The sequence below is a fragment of the Carlito syrichta genome, unplaced genomic scaffold, assembly GCF_000164805.1.
Source record: "Carlito syrichta isolate Samal-C Ts95f unplaced genomic scaffold, Tarsius_syrichta-2.0.1 Scaffold308800, whole genome shotgun sequence".
Taxonomy (NCBI): Eukaryota; Metazoa; Chordata; class Mammalia; order Primates; family Tarsiidae; genus Carlito; species Carlito syrichta.
This window is the reverse complement of record NW_007252896.1, coordinates 25,413-40,069: the sequence shown is the minus strand read 5'-3', so window position 1 is coordinate 40,069 and position 14,657 is coordinate 25,413. Positions and strand designations below refer to the sequence as shown.

The following is a 14,657-nucleotide window of genomic DNA, read 5'->3' as shown; positions in this document are numbered from 1 at the left end:
GGCCGCCCCGCTCCGCACAGGCTGCCCCGCAGGTCTCTGCCGGGCACTTGACCCTGGAGAGTTTCGCTGTTAAGAAGCAAACCGGCCCTGCTGTGTGCTTCGTCGGCCTTAAGGCTGCGAAGTCGCCTTGGTGGGAAGGCCAGGGCTCCGGATGCAACAAGCCGCATCGCCCGCACCCGCTAGCTGTGGGGGAGACGGGCTCTTCCACTACCTATTCCCCTCATCCGGTGCCCAGAGACTTGGGTTGATCTGCTCGATGACGGAGAATACCATGTACTGTTTAGAACCTTCGGCAGGGTCGGGTCAGGATAACTGCCCTCATAAACCTAATGTTGTAGAAGCCAACATGTGAGGTGTGGGCCTCCAAGACTGGCAGCCTCTCTCATTGAAAGGACAATGGGAGAGGCTCTTCCTCCAACTCCACCCAAAGACACTCGTGGACAGTCACATATGCACCTTGCCCCAAGGCCTGCAGTGCCTTCTTACACACACATATATCCTGCGGCACAATGTACACACACCCACTACAGTGCCCGAGATGCGTGCTTTGGGAGGAAGTCTATGCCATCTCTAGGAGCTTCCTATCAAAGGGCACACACTTGGGCTGGGCTCGGTGGCTCAGCCTGTAATCCCAGCACTTTGGGAGGCCTAGGCGAGTGGATTGCCTGAGCCTGTGGGTTCGAGACCAGCCTGGGCAGCTTGGCAAGAACTCGTCTCTACATAAATTTAAAAAAAAAAAAAAGACACACACTCCAGAACTAATGTATAAGGTCCACTGACTTGTTAATTGACATTTTGGGTGACACATGACGGTATGTTATGACGGGCAAGAAGAAGACCCAAGACCCATCAGAACTGGTGGCCCTGGTCATGGGCAGGTGAAATGAAAGGACAGTGAAGAAAGAAAAAAAACCCACACACAGGTAAAAGGTACCAAGAACGAAGTAAGCTACTTGAGAATTATGCCTGGAATCATCTCTGCTCTTAAATGTCTTCCCCTATTCATTCTTTAGCCTAAGGACTGATTTTTTTAACGAGACAAAATCTTGTGCCGAGCCCTGTGTGCAATTCTGAGCCTTGGTCACAGTGAGGGTGGCCTGGGGTCCTGTCCTCCTGGTCTGTCCTCTGCCATCCCACCATCCTTCTGTGCAAGGAGAGGCTCTCCAAGAGCTCTCAGAAGCCCTTGCCCTGTGGAGTATAGGTGCCAGCAGCATGTCTGGAATTAAAAGATGGAGGCCTGGTGAAGTGGGGCCTCCCCTTTCCTGCAGCTCCAGCAGATGCCCCAGAAACTGCCCAGGAGGCTTTTTCTCTCAGTCATGAGGTTGGTTTTTCCTGTTCTCCCACCAAAAGTGAGCACAAGCTCTGGAGTGTTCCAACCTAAACGTACAGGCTATGATCAGTGCACATCATAAACCATTTGTCTTCCTCGAATCAAAGAAATCCTCCTCAAGGGAGTATGCAGTCATGCAGATGCCGTTTTACGATGTAGACATCCCCATCCCATCCACTCACCCCACGGAACTCAGTTGTGAGGATGTTATGCTCTAAGCGCGGTGAGGAATCATCATGGTTGTCAGCACCTTGACATCTTTATTTCCCAGGTGGTGTGTGCTTCAGTCTTTGATATACTTCGTGCTTAACTTCACCCCTCAATCTCAGCAATAGACCTCAGAGCAGAACCCCATATAAGACCAACTGAAAATGAAAAGTCATTCAGCGTAGCATAGCAACTGCTGTGTCCTACTGACAGGGCCAAGGGCATTGAAACATACTAATATTAGTTACTAAAAATAATAAGAAGGCCTATCTAAGCCCAGTCTTTGCAGGAAAAAACAAAAACAAACAAAATAAACACCTGCTGGCCTCCCCAGTCCCTGGTTGATTAAACCTCGTTATTATAATCTACCCATACTTGGTCTTCAAAGTCCGGGTTACTGTGTGGCGTTTGCTACGTGGTCACATGTGTTTTAGTGCTACAGAGTACTTTCACATACTCTAGTGACTTGAGTCTACCAACTCGTTTCACTCCTTAAATATCTTTTAAATTTTTTTCAAGACTTTCATTTCTTTGGTTCGGGAGCTACACTGGAGTAAAGAGAAGAAAAATTGTGAGGAAAATGTGTGAAATAACTGCTTGGAGAGCAGGCTGCAGGCTCTGCCCATGCCCTTGCTCTGGGCTAAGTCCTTTCATAAAGCTGTCCTCTGAGGGCCTCTTGTTAGGTAAGGCTATTGGAAGAAAGCGGTGCGAAATAAAAATGCCAGGGTAGGTGCTGGAGATGGGATTTCACTTAGAGTGCCAAGAGCAGTGGACCCTTGTAATCAGCTGCCGTAGATCCAGGGCTCCATGATGGATATGGCAGTGGAGATGTGCTTGTTTCAGGTTAGGTGACCTTGTCTCGCTTATTTATGATTATTATTAAGAGAAATGCTGGCTGTCAGACATGATCAGCATAAATCAAAAGCAACTTCTTTAAGAGAAGCCATAAGACTCCTCAAAGGAAATTCCTAACTAGATGGCTAGAGTTTACAATTACGAGAGATGTCTGCAGCTACAGAGGAGACAGGCAGTTATCTTTTATCTGAGATGGCTTTTGAATTTGGAAAATTTTAATGCTTTAGTTATTTCCATAGTTAAAGTAAACGAAAATTACATTACTAGGAAAATAACCTTGAGCGCTCTGATTCCTCTGCAGTGCATGTAATAGCAGAAACAACCTAACATTACTGGTTCATCATTTTGGTCCCATTCTTAGAGATGTTTGTTACTGGGAAGTACACAGGACTGTGCATGTTCCATTGGCCATAGCAGAGTGTAGCAAGAAAGCAGGAGACTTGGGCTGTGTGACTTTTCAGGAATAGCTATCCTCTCTGGGCTTCAATTTTCTCATATAACAAGTAAAGTAAGAAGATTGGTAGAAAACAGATATGGTCTCACCACTGCCCATATCATATGAGACTATGCAAATAATATTAAAACTATTGATGGTCATATGTCACCCTTTCCTTAAGAGGACCCATAGTCAATTGGATTTATTTTCTATTGTGAAACATTGACCAGGTATCTTCTATGCTCTTAGAGCTCGGTGATGTGGAAGTCTTGGGTAGGGAGCATGGAAGACAAGGCTACTGTAAGAAACTTGTAATCTAATTGGAGAGCAAAGATGAAAAGCCTGGAACACAGAACAGGAAGGGAGGTACATTGCCAAGTGCTGAGTGATATAGTCAGGCCTCCACCAGTGGAGGAGGCATTCAGACAAAGGCAGGATCCCGTAAGTCCAAGGCTGCAGAGAAACATCGGGATTGAGCTGGCTGTGGAGGATGCTTCCATCTGGACAGGCAGAGGGGGTGGAGTGCATTGTGGGCTAGGGCAGTAAAAACGGGGCCTGAGGGCAGCATAGTGAGAGTAACTTTAAAAGGGGGGTATTCCAAATGAGTGCAATGAGAGATAGAAAACAGAAATCCAGATTAAGTTATACCTTGAACATCTGGGAACTATAATAGCAGTGCACTTCTTTCTATAGTCTACATAGTTCTAGAGAACTGCAGTGAGAATATACAATGTATTACTGCAGTTGGCAATGGGGAGTCACTATAGATTCTTGACCAGGAAGGTGATAAAGTGACAGAAACATCATGTTGTTTTCATTGATGGATTTTCATTGATCCATCCACAGTTCCTTGCTAGCCCCTCTGTGATCAGTGACGTGAAATTATATACGACCTATAGCCATGAATTAAGAGTGGTGACAGCCAGGACAGGTGGGTAACAAATGTATGTCCTGGCCAGGGTGCCTGTAAGCTGCTAAGAGGCCATAAATCAGTGGCACACAGTGTATGCCATGGTTGCACCAGGTGAGTCCCACCCCGAGCCCTCAATCCTAACACTACCACATCCCTCTTGCATCATCTGTTACATATCACTTGAACTCTCCTCAGGCACACTCTGTCTTCTTCTTCTGGGCCCTTACGTTTCATCTTAATGTGGTGTGCTACCCCCTTGGCTTCTTTCTCTCACTTTCCTTCTCTTGGGTTGGATGGATAAGTTTGATAGCTAGGCGAGCACCTTGGTCTGAGTGAAGTTCATCCCCACTGCAAGGATGCCTGGGTTTGGTGTGACTCAGCATCCAGAAAACCCAGGAGTGAGAGATTGTCTCCCCGAAAGAGAAGCTACCCCAGGGAAGCATGTTGGTTCTGGGATGCACCCAGGCCTTGACCTGCCTGGACATGAGCTCCTACAAGGCCTGCTCTATACTTGACTCCACCTGCTTGGTACCCAGCATTGAACTCATGTAGGTTACTTTTGGATACCATTGATAGATTCGTTGACTGGCAGCATAGTCCTAAAAGTTAACTCATTTCTTTCCTATGTATTTCTGATCTTTTGTCCTATTGGTAATAAGTGCTTCAAGTGTTGAGTTTAGTCTACTATATTTTTTGTCATTCTAAGCACCGAACACTATGCTTTCCCTTCTCCTGGTGCTGCATAAACTTGACTGATGGGCCCATCTTGTGGGCTGCGATTGCTGCCTGTAGTGAATTGAGTTCCTAGGGTACCAGGTTCGGTTCACAGAGCACTGCTGTACAAATGCCTGTGACTAACTGATCCTCACCAGGGCCCAAGAGCACCGTGGTTTGCTTTGCCAACCCTCTGCTGTTCGTTTGGTTCTCAGGTGCATCCTGGTTTTGTTTTAATAACTTCAAGAAACGCAGTGGTCACTGACTTAATGAAAACTGGAGGAAGCCGAGCTGCTTGCTGGCAGATTTAAGATTTCCAGAGTGTTTCTAAGAGACAGATGAGAAAAGGTTCATTATGAGAGAAACTTTGTAAATATACAGTTGGGAAAAAAAGAAGAAAAGTAATCAATTCCCCAAGACACCAAGGAAGCTATTCAGAGCAGACCCTTGGAGAGAGCGGGTGGAGGTGGCATGGTGGTTCTGGGTACGGGGCTGAGAATCATAGAGCATGCGAGAAGGCCTGAGCTCTAACTAGAGAGCTTTGTAGCCATGGGGCATCCACCTCTTGCTCCTCTCCAGCTTGGGAACATTTGACTCTTGCATCAAAGCCTTATACCAAGCCATAGAGCCAAGACCATCATCATTCATCTGAGAGACCATGGAGCTGGCTTCTTGCTGGTAGAAAACAATCACACATGTTGATTCATATTCTCTCTTTCCTCTCTGATGTCTGCGGTTCCTTTCAACATTCATGCTTCATGCTTCTTAGTGCTTCCACCTTGAGTCAGTTCGGACAGTGGGTAGTGAGGGGAGGGCTGTGCTAGAGGGCTTTCAGGAACAGGAGTTTGAGAATGAAGAGAGCATATTTCCCAGGAAGTGTTGTGAGGCCTCAGCACTCAGAATGCCCGTGTCTCCTGACATTTGACCTAAGTGGCAACATCATCAGACTTCTGTCCGGACTCAGGGATGCTAAGAATGAAAGGACCAGTGTCAGACTTCTCACCTGGGCTGCAGATGATAGCGTGAGATGGACATGATGGGTCAGTGGCTCCTCTTACTCTATGCAGCTGTCGGCCAAGCCTGGACGTGAGAGGGGTCACAGTGCTTCTGTTCAGTGGGAGGGGACCTGGTTGGAGGATTCATTGAGGTACCAGCATTGACTTCCTCAGGTCAAATCTAGGCCATCTCATGCAGTAAAACTGTGTTGGCAGTTACCAGCCTAAGTGTTTTTGTACTCACTGGACTTCTACATGTCCAGACTGATTGCTAGGTGGTGAATGGGCAGGGAGTGATTGAGAGGAGGAGGCTGGTCCTAGAAGTGCAACCCCAGATCAGAGAGGTAGCATTCAATAGGCTACCACACAACTCTTGCCAGATTGGGGTGCTTCCCCCACACCTTCCTTAAAGCTGATGCTGTCCTGACCCCACCCGCAGCCTAGAAAGAAGTGATCACTGGCAGAGACTGGGTTCAGCAGGGAGCTGGGGGCATCTGCTTGACAGGTGGAGATGGTGGAGCGTGCAAAAACCTAAGGAATCTCATTTCCATGGGGGACCAGACCAAGGTCCTCTGATCAGTCTTCACCCAGCGATGGCATCACATGTTGGTACCATCGCTTCCTGTGCCCTTTTGAGCAATGTGAGGATACCATCTCTACCCATGAAACTCCCTTCAGGTCATTAAACTCCTTGACCTAACCACTTTCCCCTTTCTCAGTCCTCTGCTTTTCTGTCACCACCTAGTGAGGCTCATGTGTGCCTCTGGAGAGAGACAGGGGTAGGGAGACCGCCTCCATTGTAGGTGCAAGAATCGGATACCAGTTTATTCATGGGATTTATGTACTGGCACCCAAATTCAAAACTTTATGAGAATCCACAATACATGTTCGTTAGTGTGCTGGAAAAGGGATTCCTATCCCCCAGACCACAGCTAACTTGACATTAGGCACTCACTTCCCACCCTGGGAGGCACTGACATGGTGAGGAAGTTTAGAAAGTTGCCAGATGGCATGGAAAGAAGGCAGTGGAAATTAGATACCTGTCAAGTTATTTCTATTAAGCTATTGTAACCCCCATGAAATGTCATTCTCCAGTCAGGTTTTTTTACTTCTCTACTCCCATCTCATATGATGTCCTAGTGTGGGTATTGGAAGACAGAGGGTGGCTCTTTTTCCAGATATTTTCTCATCTGATCACATCCCACCTGTGGTGGCCAGACTCCAAGATGGCTCCTTATGATCCCAGCCTCACAACCTTGTATAGTTCCCTCCCATATGGTCCCAAGGTTGGTCTCTGTGCTGGAAAAGGCAGAAGTGATGGTGATGTCACTTTTAAGATTAGGTTATAAAACAAACTGCAGCTTTTGTCTTGGGTGCCCTCTCTTACCCATCCTCTCTGTTCACTTGCTCTGGGGAAAAACCAGCTGCCCTGTCATAAATAACCCTATAGAGAGGCCCACATGGCAGTGGACTGAAGCCTCCAGCTAACAGTCACATGAATGAACTTAGAAGTGGGAGCTTCAGCCCCAGTCAAGCCTTCAGATGAGTGCAGCCCCAGATGACTGCTTGACTGCAGCACATGAGAGACCTTGAGTCAGGACTACCCAGCTAAGTTGTTTTCAGGCTCCTGACCCACAGGATTATGGGAGATAGTGCTTGTTTTAACTACTAAGTGTGGGAGTAATTTGTTACACAACAGTAGATAACCAATACACCAGTTCTTTTCCCTATTTCTTATGCAAACAGATTCTTGGAAGAAGAATCATCCCAGTGATGCCTGGACATGTCTGAGGGAACTCAGCTTGGGCTCAAACACTGAGAGACACCCTCCCCCCATTACATTACTGACTTCAGTTTTAGAGGGGGATATCTCCTGACCTTCCTCGGGGTCAGGGTAGATAAGGAGTGCCAGTCATTCTCTCTATGGCCATGTAAACCTTTATCAAACCTAGAGAAAAGGGCATAACAGGAGTCTCTTCTGGAGTGTTTGCAGCCTAGAGGGAGCTGTCTGGATCACCATGCAGACGCTTACAGCTTCTCTCGCCCACCTACCTTCCTGAGGCCCATCCATACCCAACTTCTCCAGTTGTTTCACAGGTTCCACATTACAGAGGCTAGAGCTGAAACAAAAAGGCAAAGCAGTTTGCTCAAAGTCAACTAGCCCAATGGGGCTGCCGTAAAAAAAAAAATCAATGATATGGTTCATTCCCATTGTGAATGTCTTGGACACTAAAGAGATAGATGTTTGCTTTGCTCCAGTAGTTGATGTTTCTTAGTTTCATAAATCAGTGCCTGCACTCTATGGAAAACTGTGGCTGCATGTGTGTGTATAAACAAGATCAAGATCTGGGCTCTAAAAAGTGAGATTTGATATAAAGCCAGGGGAGCTAGTGCAGAGCATGCTTTGTAGGGGAAATTAACGCCAGTGAGCATTCCTTACTGTTTCCTAGAGGAGACATGCTCCTTCTGCTAATACCCTGTGGGTTAAACTTAAGTCCCCTGGACCATGAAGAGTTTAGTCTCTGTTTGGGAGGCCATGTGCCCTTCTCAAACCCAGGGTCTCTCTCGCTGAGGAAGAGGAGGGCAGGTATTGGGAGGCAGCTAGCAGCGCTTGTCAATGTGAAAGTATGTTGAATGGTGCCTGGCACATAATCCATGCTAACGAGTGATGCTGCTGCTGTTCTTATCTGCAAATAAACAGTGTTTTCTGGAACTCTTCTCACTACAATACCAAACACTAGAAACTTTTCACATATCCACACTTAGGATGTGCCACTGTGGCTCACAGTCCTAGGCCGGGGTGTACGTGTGTGTCACAGGTGGAAACAAGGAGGGAGTTCTAAAGATTTGGCAGGGATGTGCCAGAGCTTCCAGAGGTAAAGCCCGAGTGCTGGTTTAACAAAGGGGAGGGAGGGATAGGAGTGTTTCAAGAACAGCCTTGCCACAGATCCTGGAGTGCCTGGCATGACCTCATCCTTTACATCAAAAACAAAATTTGAAAGATTTAAATTCAGCACAAGTAACTTTGGGCTTAATTCCCTCCTTAGGTTCTCAGAGACGGAGGCTCATCCCAGCACTGTCTCTCGATACCTCCTCCCCCGTGAGAAAACCTGCCAACAGCTCTGGGGTCCGCTGGGTGGATGGCCCCTTGCGGAGCACCCAGAGGGGCCTCGGGGAACCCTTTGAGATTAAAGTCTATGAAATCGATGACGTGGAGCGCCTGCAGCGGCGACGAGGAGGCACCAGCAAGGTGAGGCTTCCTCCCCCATGTGGCATTTCCCTCACCAAGTCCCTGAGCAGGTGCCAGGGTGGTACCCTGAGGAAGAGGGCCCAGACCCAGAGGGACTTCCCAGTGGCTTCTGTGTGGGTGGCAGACAGTGAGCTTAGGTCCCAGCAGAGGGGCTTTGGACAGAGGATTTGGAGAGGACTCTGTGTTTCTCTTTCTGAAATGCCCTAAAGGCTCAAAGATGGCAGGGTTAGTGTTCTTGGGGGCTTTTCTTGACCCATGAGGTTTGCTGTCTTTTCCAGCATTAGTCCTGCCTGGGACACCATCTGCTTTCCAAATTTAAGAAAAGGAATAGTCCTTCCTACCTTGTGGTTGGGTTGCCTGAAATGAAACTTGGCTGAGATCACTCAGGCCCCCCATACTTCCAGCTCCTTTTCCCTCGACTCTACTTACAAGTGTTCCTTTCTGAAAGAGGTTGCAGGGGCTGGATTTGAGTAGAAGGTCCTTTTCTCCTTCCTGCCACCACCCCCATCTTCTTCTCTGTCTGTGTACTAGGAGGTCATGTGCTTCAATGCAAAACTGAAAATTCTGGAGCATCGCCAGCAGAGGATTGCTGAGGTCCGAGCCAAGTATGAGTGGCTGATGAAGGAGCTGGAGACGACCAAACAGTATCTGATGCTGGATCCCAACAAATGGCTCAGTGAATGTAAGGCCCGCGGTTCACTCCCATCATTGTGACTAACGGGTTCACCAGCTAGACAGGCCTGGCACATGGCCTCGGGTGAGACTCTTACAGGCTGGGTCTGCATCAAGGGCACATGATGCCTATCAAATGGAGATAGTCTCACTGAGTGAGCAATCCTACTCTCCTGGGGTGAGTGGGAGGGGCCGGGGGCAGCAAAGGGGTGGTGAATATTGCTCTTGCAAGATTATTTCTTATGTGTCTCAGTCCAAAGCACCTGAAAATGAGATTTTTCCCCCTGCATGTGGCAGAAGATCACCCAGACATGAAGGCTGTATTACAAATCTGCTCCTAGGCCACAAAATCACACTGCATATCTAGCCTGAAATAGACAAGAATTTATAGAGCTCTTAATAGGGTAGAATGTACAATCCTAGAAAAGCCACAGAGAACTCAGAAAGCAAGGAAAACATTTTTTGAGTGAAAAAAACAACAACAGCTAGTGTTATTTCCATTTAATAGAAAGCCCAGGATGACAGTAACCATCTAATAACAATTCAGAACAATTTTGTTCTCTTTGATAGACAGATTCAATTGTCTCTTATTTATTTGTTCCTGACCGTTCCATTTAGCACAAAATAAAACTTTAATCCAATCCCAACTATTACATTGATATGGAAACCAATGTTGGGAGACTTCGTCTGTGGGGTAAAATACATTTCTGTCATTAAATGTAGTCCCCTTGCCTCCCTTCCTCCTCTGGCCCTCAGCCTCCCATGCCTCCCTTGTGACATGCCTCCCTTGCACAGTATGCCACGCCACCCTCTTCCAGTCTTCCCTAGCGGGTGCGGAAAGCCCACAGACGGAGGCTGGAGGCATAGGTTTGCATTATAGAGAAGCTGGTTGAAACAATATTGGGTGAGATGATCCTGGATGCAGAAGAAAGTGGCAGGACTTGTCAGCCTCCTAGCCATGCCCCACCTTACATTCACTGGAACAGTGGTTTACAGCAGTTTCTCCTCCATAGATATGAGGTGATAGCATCTCCCCAGAGTGGGTTCTTGGGACTGTAACCAATCTATGGAGCCATGTTTGAGTTGCAGCATCTGTGGCTGTGACAATAGTCATACAGACCTGTTTTGGATGCTAGCTTTCCCACATACTGCTGTGGGACCTTGAGTAAAGTACTTAATCTCTCTGAACCTTGATTTTCCTAGCTGTGAAATGGGGGGGGGGGGGGGGAAATGGTGCCTATTCCATTGGAGTTATTGTGAGGAGTAAATTAGTTCCTGTTGGTCTACTGGCACTTATTACACTGCTTGGCCCAGGATGAGAACTCAGTATCTGGCAGTAATTATTATTATTATCCCAAAGTTCCACTAAATAGATGTTCTCAACAGGAGACATTTCCTTAGGTCCTGCTTGCATGACACACTGAGCTAGGTTGTCTGTTAGAAAGCTGGCCCGAGACATGGACTCTTCCTCCAAGGGCATTTCATTGCAGGCACAAATGGGGCAGGCAGACAGGCATGAGGACCTCAGCTGATAACTGACCTCAGCACAAGCATGGAACCTCGTGCTTATTTCTTTCCCCTCTGTGGACAGTTTTTCTTCTTTCATGAGTCCCTGAGTGCTTCAAGGTCCCAGGGGCATATATTCAGTTAGTTCTCTGTCATTTTTGCTATTTTCATTAAAGTTTTGTTTTTCAAGAGCTATTATGCCCAAGGCATATTTGGAAATTATCTTCATCTTACAAAGTCATATTTTTTCCCAACATGGGAACAAGCTTAAACATCAATACATACGTGTTTAGATGCTTCCAGGAAATAATCGTTTCCTTCTTGTCTTTGTACATGTCAAAAAAATCAGTGAGTTTTTGATGCTGAGAAAGAAAATGAACAGAAAGCTACATGAAAGGGGAAATACAGATTGTTTCTTTAAGATGAACTGAAAACAGGAATGAAAACAAAAATCAACGGGGCCACATACTGACTATTGCTTATGGGTAAGAGGCATGGAAATGTATGTGCCAGGATCTGTTTCCGCTTTTATTTTTAAGTTCTGATGCCACTTTCAACCACCAGCCTGACGTGGTTGTGGTATGCTGAGTTGTTTTGCTTTTTTGTTTTGTTTTTAAAATATTAGACTGGTATTTAGGGGCCATCAGTCTCCTCACAGCTGTAGTCCTGATTAACAGTGCCACTTGGAGCAAGTCACCTTATTGCCCAGATCTCAGGACGTCTGCAAAAAAAAGTCAGCTTTCATCATAATCCTCAATGTTTCTATAGCTTGGCACAGTTTTCAGACCAGGTTCACATTCATTATCTCATTTTTATTTTATTCTTCACAACAACTCAAAGTGGATAGGGTAGACAGAGTAGGAATAATTCTTCTTTTTAAATTTTACAGTTGTGGGATACAAATGAGGATTTACTTAAGTAAGTTGCGTGCAGGTGAAGTTTGGGCTTCTAACTGGCCCTCTCTCCCCCAACAGTGGACCAGGTACCCAGTGTGTTGCCACGTGCTCCCCTCCCTCTTCACTCCTTCCCTCCCCTGGCAATGTCCAGTGTCTGCCAGTCCCACCCTTGTGACTGTGTGACCAGTGATCACGGCCTGCTTATGAATGAGAACATACATTATTCAGTTCTTTGTTTCTGTGATAATTCACTTAGTATGATGGTTTCCAGCTGTTTCCATGTTGTTGCGAAGGTCATGATTTGGCTCTTCTTTATGGCTGTGTAATATTCCATCATGTATCTGTACCACATTTTCTTTATCCAGTCCACTTTTGATGGACATCTGTGTTGGGTCCATGTTTTTGCTATTGTGAATAGTGCTGCAACGAACATATGTGTGCAGGTATCTTTTTGGTAGAGTGATTTATCTTCATCTGAGAATATTCCCAGGAGAGGCACTGCTGGATTGTATGGAAGCTCACATTTTAGTTATTTGAGAAATCATCACACTGCTTTCCACAAAGGTTGAACTAGCTTACTTTTCCACCAAAGTGTAGAAGCATTCTTTTTTCTCCACAACTGTCAGCACCTTTTGTTTTTTGACTTTTTAATGATAAACGTTCTTACAAGTCTTAGGTGGATCTCATTATAGTTTTGACTTGCACTCCTCTGATGATTAGTGAGGTTGAACATTTTTTCATGTGTTTGCTGGCTGCTTGGATGTTATCCTTTGAGAAGTGCCTATTCATGTCCTTTACCCACTTTTTAATGGGTTTGTTTGTTTTCTCTTAAATTTGTTTGAGTTCCTTGTAGATCACTATATGTTAGGCCTTTGCCAGATGCATAGCTTGCAAATGTTTTTTCCTATTCCATGGGTCATCTCTTTACTCTTTTGATGGTTTCTTTTGCTATGCAAAAACTTTTCAGTTTGATAAGGTACAACCTGTCACTCTTAGCTTTTGTTGCATTTGCTTTTGAAGACTTGACCATGAATTCATTGCTTACTCCAGTGTCCAGGAGGGTGTTCCTTAAATTTTCTTCCTTTTTTTTTGTTTCAGTGGTATGTTTAGTAAACAAATGCTTATGACAGATTTTCACAACAGCAACAAATCCTATTTCATAACATCAAATCTCCTTTACTAAGGAAAAAAATGGCACTAAAAACAAGGTTGATGAATTTTGATTATTTCTTCATGTTTTCTGAGAGTAAAACCAGTGTCCTCACATGTTTTCCTCTGTTTCTTCATTTTGAAGATTATCTATTTTAATTTTCTTTACCACCTCTTTGACCATGTGTCCTGGAAGGCAGCTTGGATTTTGAAAGCAGGAACTTTCTCTTTTTCCTTATCTTCTTCAGAAGATTCTAAGATGGTAACTGGGGTCTCTTCCTCTTCCACAGATGTCTGAGACTTTTCTTATTCGGGCTCACATTTCTCAGGTGATTCTTGCTCCTTGAATGCATGGTAATAGAAGCAGTCATCTACCTTAGCCCCCCTTCTGCTGGTTCAAAGTTGGTTTTCTCTCTTTTCTCTAGAAGATTTTCAAAATATGCTGCAGAAAAACCTGGTATATTGTCTAGTATAGTTTGAGGTTTTAAGTTAATTTCTGTGTATGGTGATAGGTAGGAATGCAGTTTCATTCTTCTGCATGTGGCTAGCTAGTTTTTTCCAACACCATTTGCTAAATATGGTTTCCTTTCCCCAGTGTTTGTTTTTGATGGCATTTTCAAAGATGATTGAGGGACCATGTTTTTATTTCTAGATTCTCTGTCTTGTTCCACTCGTCTGTGTGCCTATTCTGTGCCAATACCATGCTGTCTTAGTTACTGTAACCTTGTGATAGAGTTTAAAACCTGGAAGTGTGGTACCTCCAGCTTTATTCCTTTTGCTGAGGACTACTTTAGCTATTCATGCTCTTTTTGGCTTCCATATAGATTTCTGTATTGTCTTTTCTAGGTCTGTGAAAAATGATGTTGGCACTTTTGATGGGGATTGTATTCAGTCTGTAGACTGCCTTGGGTGGGAGGGACGTTTTGACAATACTGATTCTTCCAGTCCATGAGTGTGGGATGTTTTTCCATTTGTTTGTATTATCCTTGATTTCTTTGAGCAGTGTTTTGTAGTTTTCATTGTAAAGGTCTTACTCTTCTTTGGTTAGGTAGATGCCAAGGTATTTCATTTTTTTGGTGGCTATTGTGAATGGAATCATGCTTTTTACTGGGTTCTCAGCCTGCTTGCAGTTGGTGTATACAAATGCAGCTGTCTTTTGCATGTCCGCTTTGTATCCCAAGACTTTACTGAAGTTGTTTATCGGTGGGGGGAGGTTTTTGACAGACTCTCAAGGGTTTTTTAGGTGTGGAATCATATAATCTGCAAAGAGAGTTCCTGATTTCTTTCTCCTGCCTGATTGCTCTGGATAGGACTTCTAGTACTCTGTTGAATTAGGAGGGGTAGGAGGGGACACCTTATCCTGTACGTTCATGTTACTTGTAAGGAAACTGTGCTAGCAGAGGTTAAGGCCACAGAGCTAGTGTGACCAAGCCGGGAATCAAATGCAAGTGTCCTGCCTTAGGTTCCAGGGACACCCCATCCTTGGCTGCCATCCATGTCTGTCTCCCTGGTCCTGGGCCCTGTGCTGTACGCCTGGAGCCAAGACCAGGCAGCCCACCTCCTGTCCCACCACCACTGGGCAGTAGGGATTGACCCCAGATACCCACTCTTCAGAAATTGAAGGACAGAGGCTTTTCACTCTGTGTAGGTCTAAACATCAGGGAAGGCATCTGGATTATAAGTCTCAACTTGCCTTCTAAGTTTAAGGAATCTTTTTTTTTTTTTTTTTTTTTT

At 45.4% G+C, this 14,657-nt stretch overlaps 1 protein-coding gene across 1 annotated transcript in view; it reads left to right on the top strand.

Moving 5' to 3' along the window:
* KIF26B (kinesin family member 26B) overlaps nucleotides 1–14,657 on the top strand; it is a 286,675-nt gene that overhangs the window by 270,336 nt on the left and 1,682 nt on the right. Inside the window, exons 12-15 of the mRNA XM_021716370.1 lie at nucleotides 1,202–1,321; nucleotides 1,438–1,528; nucleotides 8,498–8,700; nucleotides 9,232–9,382. Of these exons, the coding sequence (XP_021572045.1) occupies nucleotides 1,202–1,321; nucleotides 1,438–1,528; nucleotides 8,498–8,700; nucleotides 9,232–9,382 (565 nt within the window). The remainder of the gene's footprint in view (nucleotides 1–1,201; nucleotides 1,322–1,437; nucleotides 1,529–8,497; nucleotides 8,701–9,231; nucleotides 9,383–14,657) is intronic.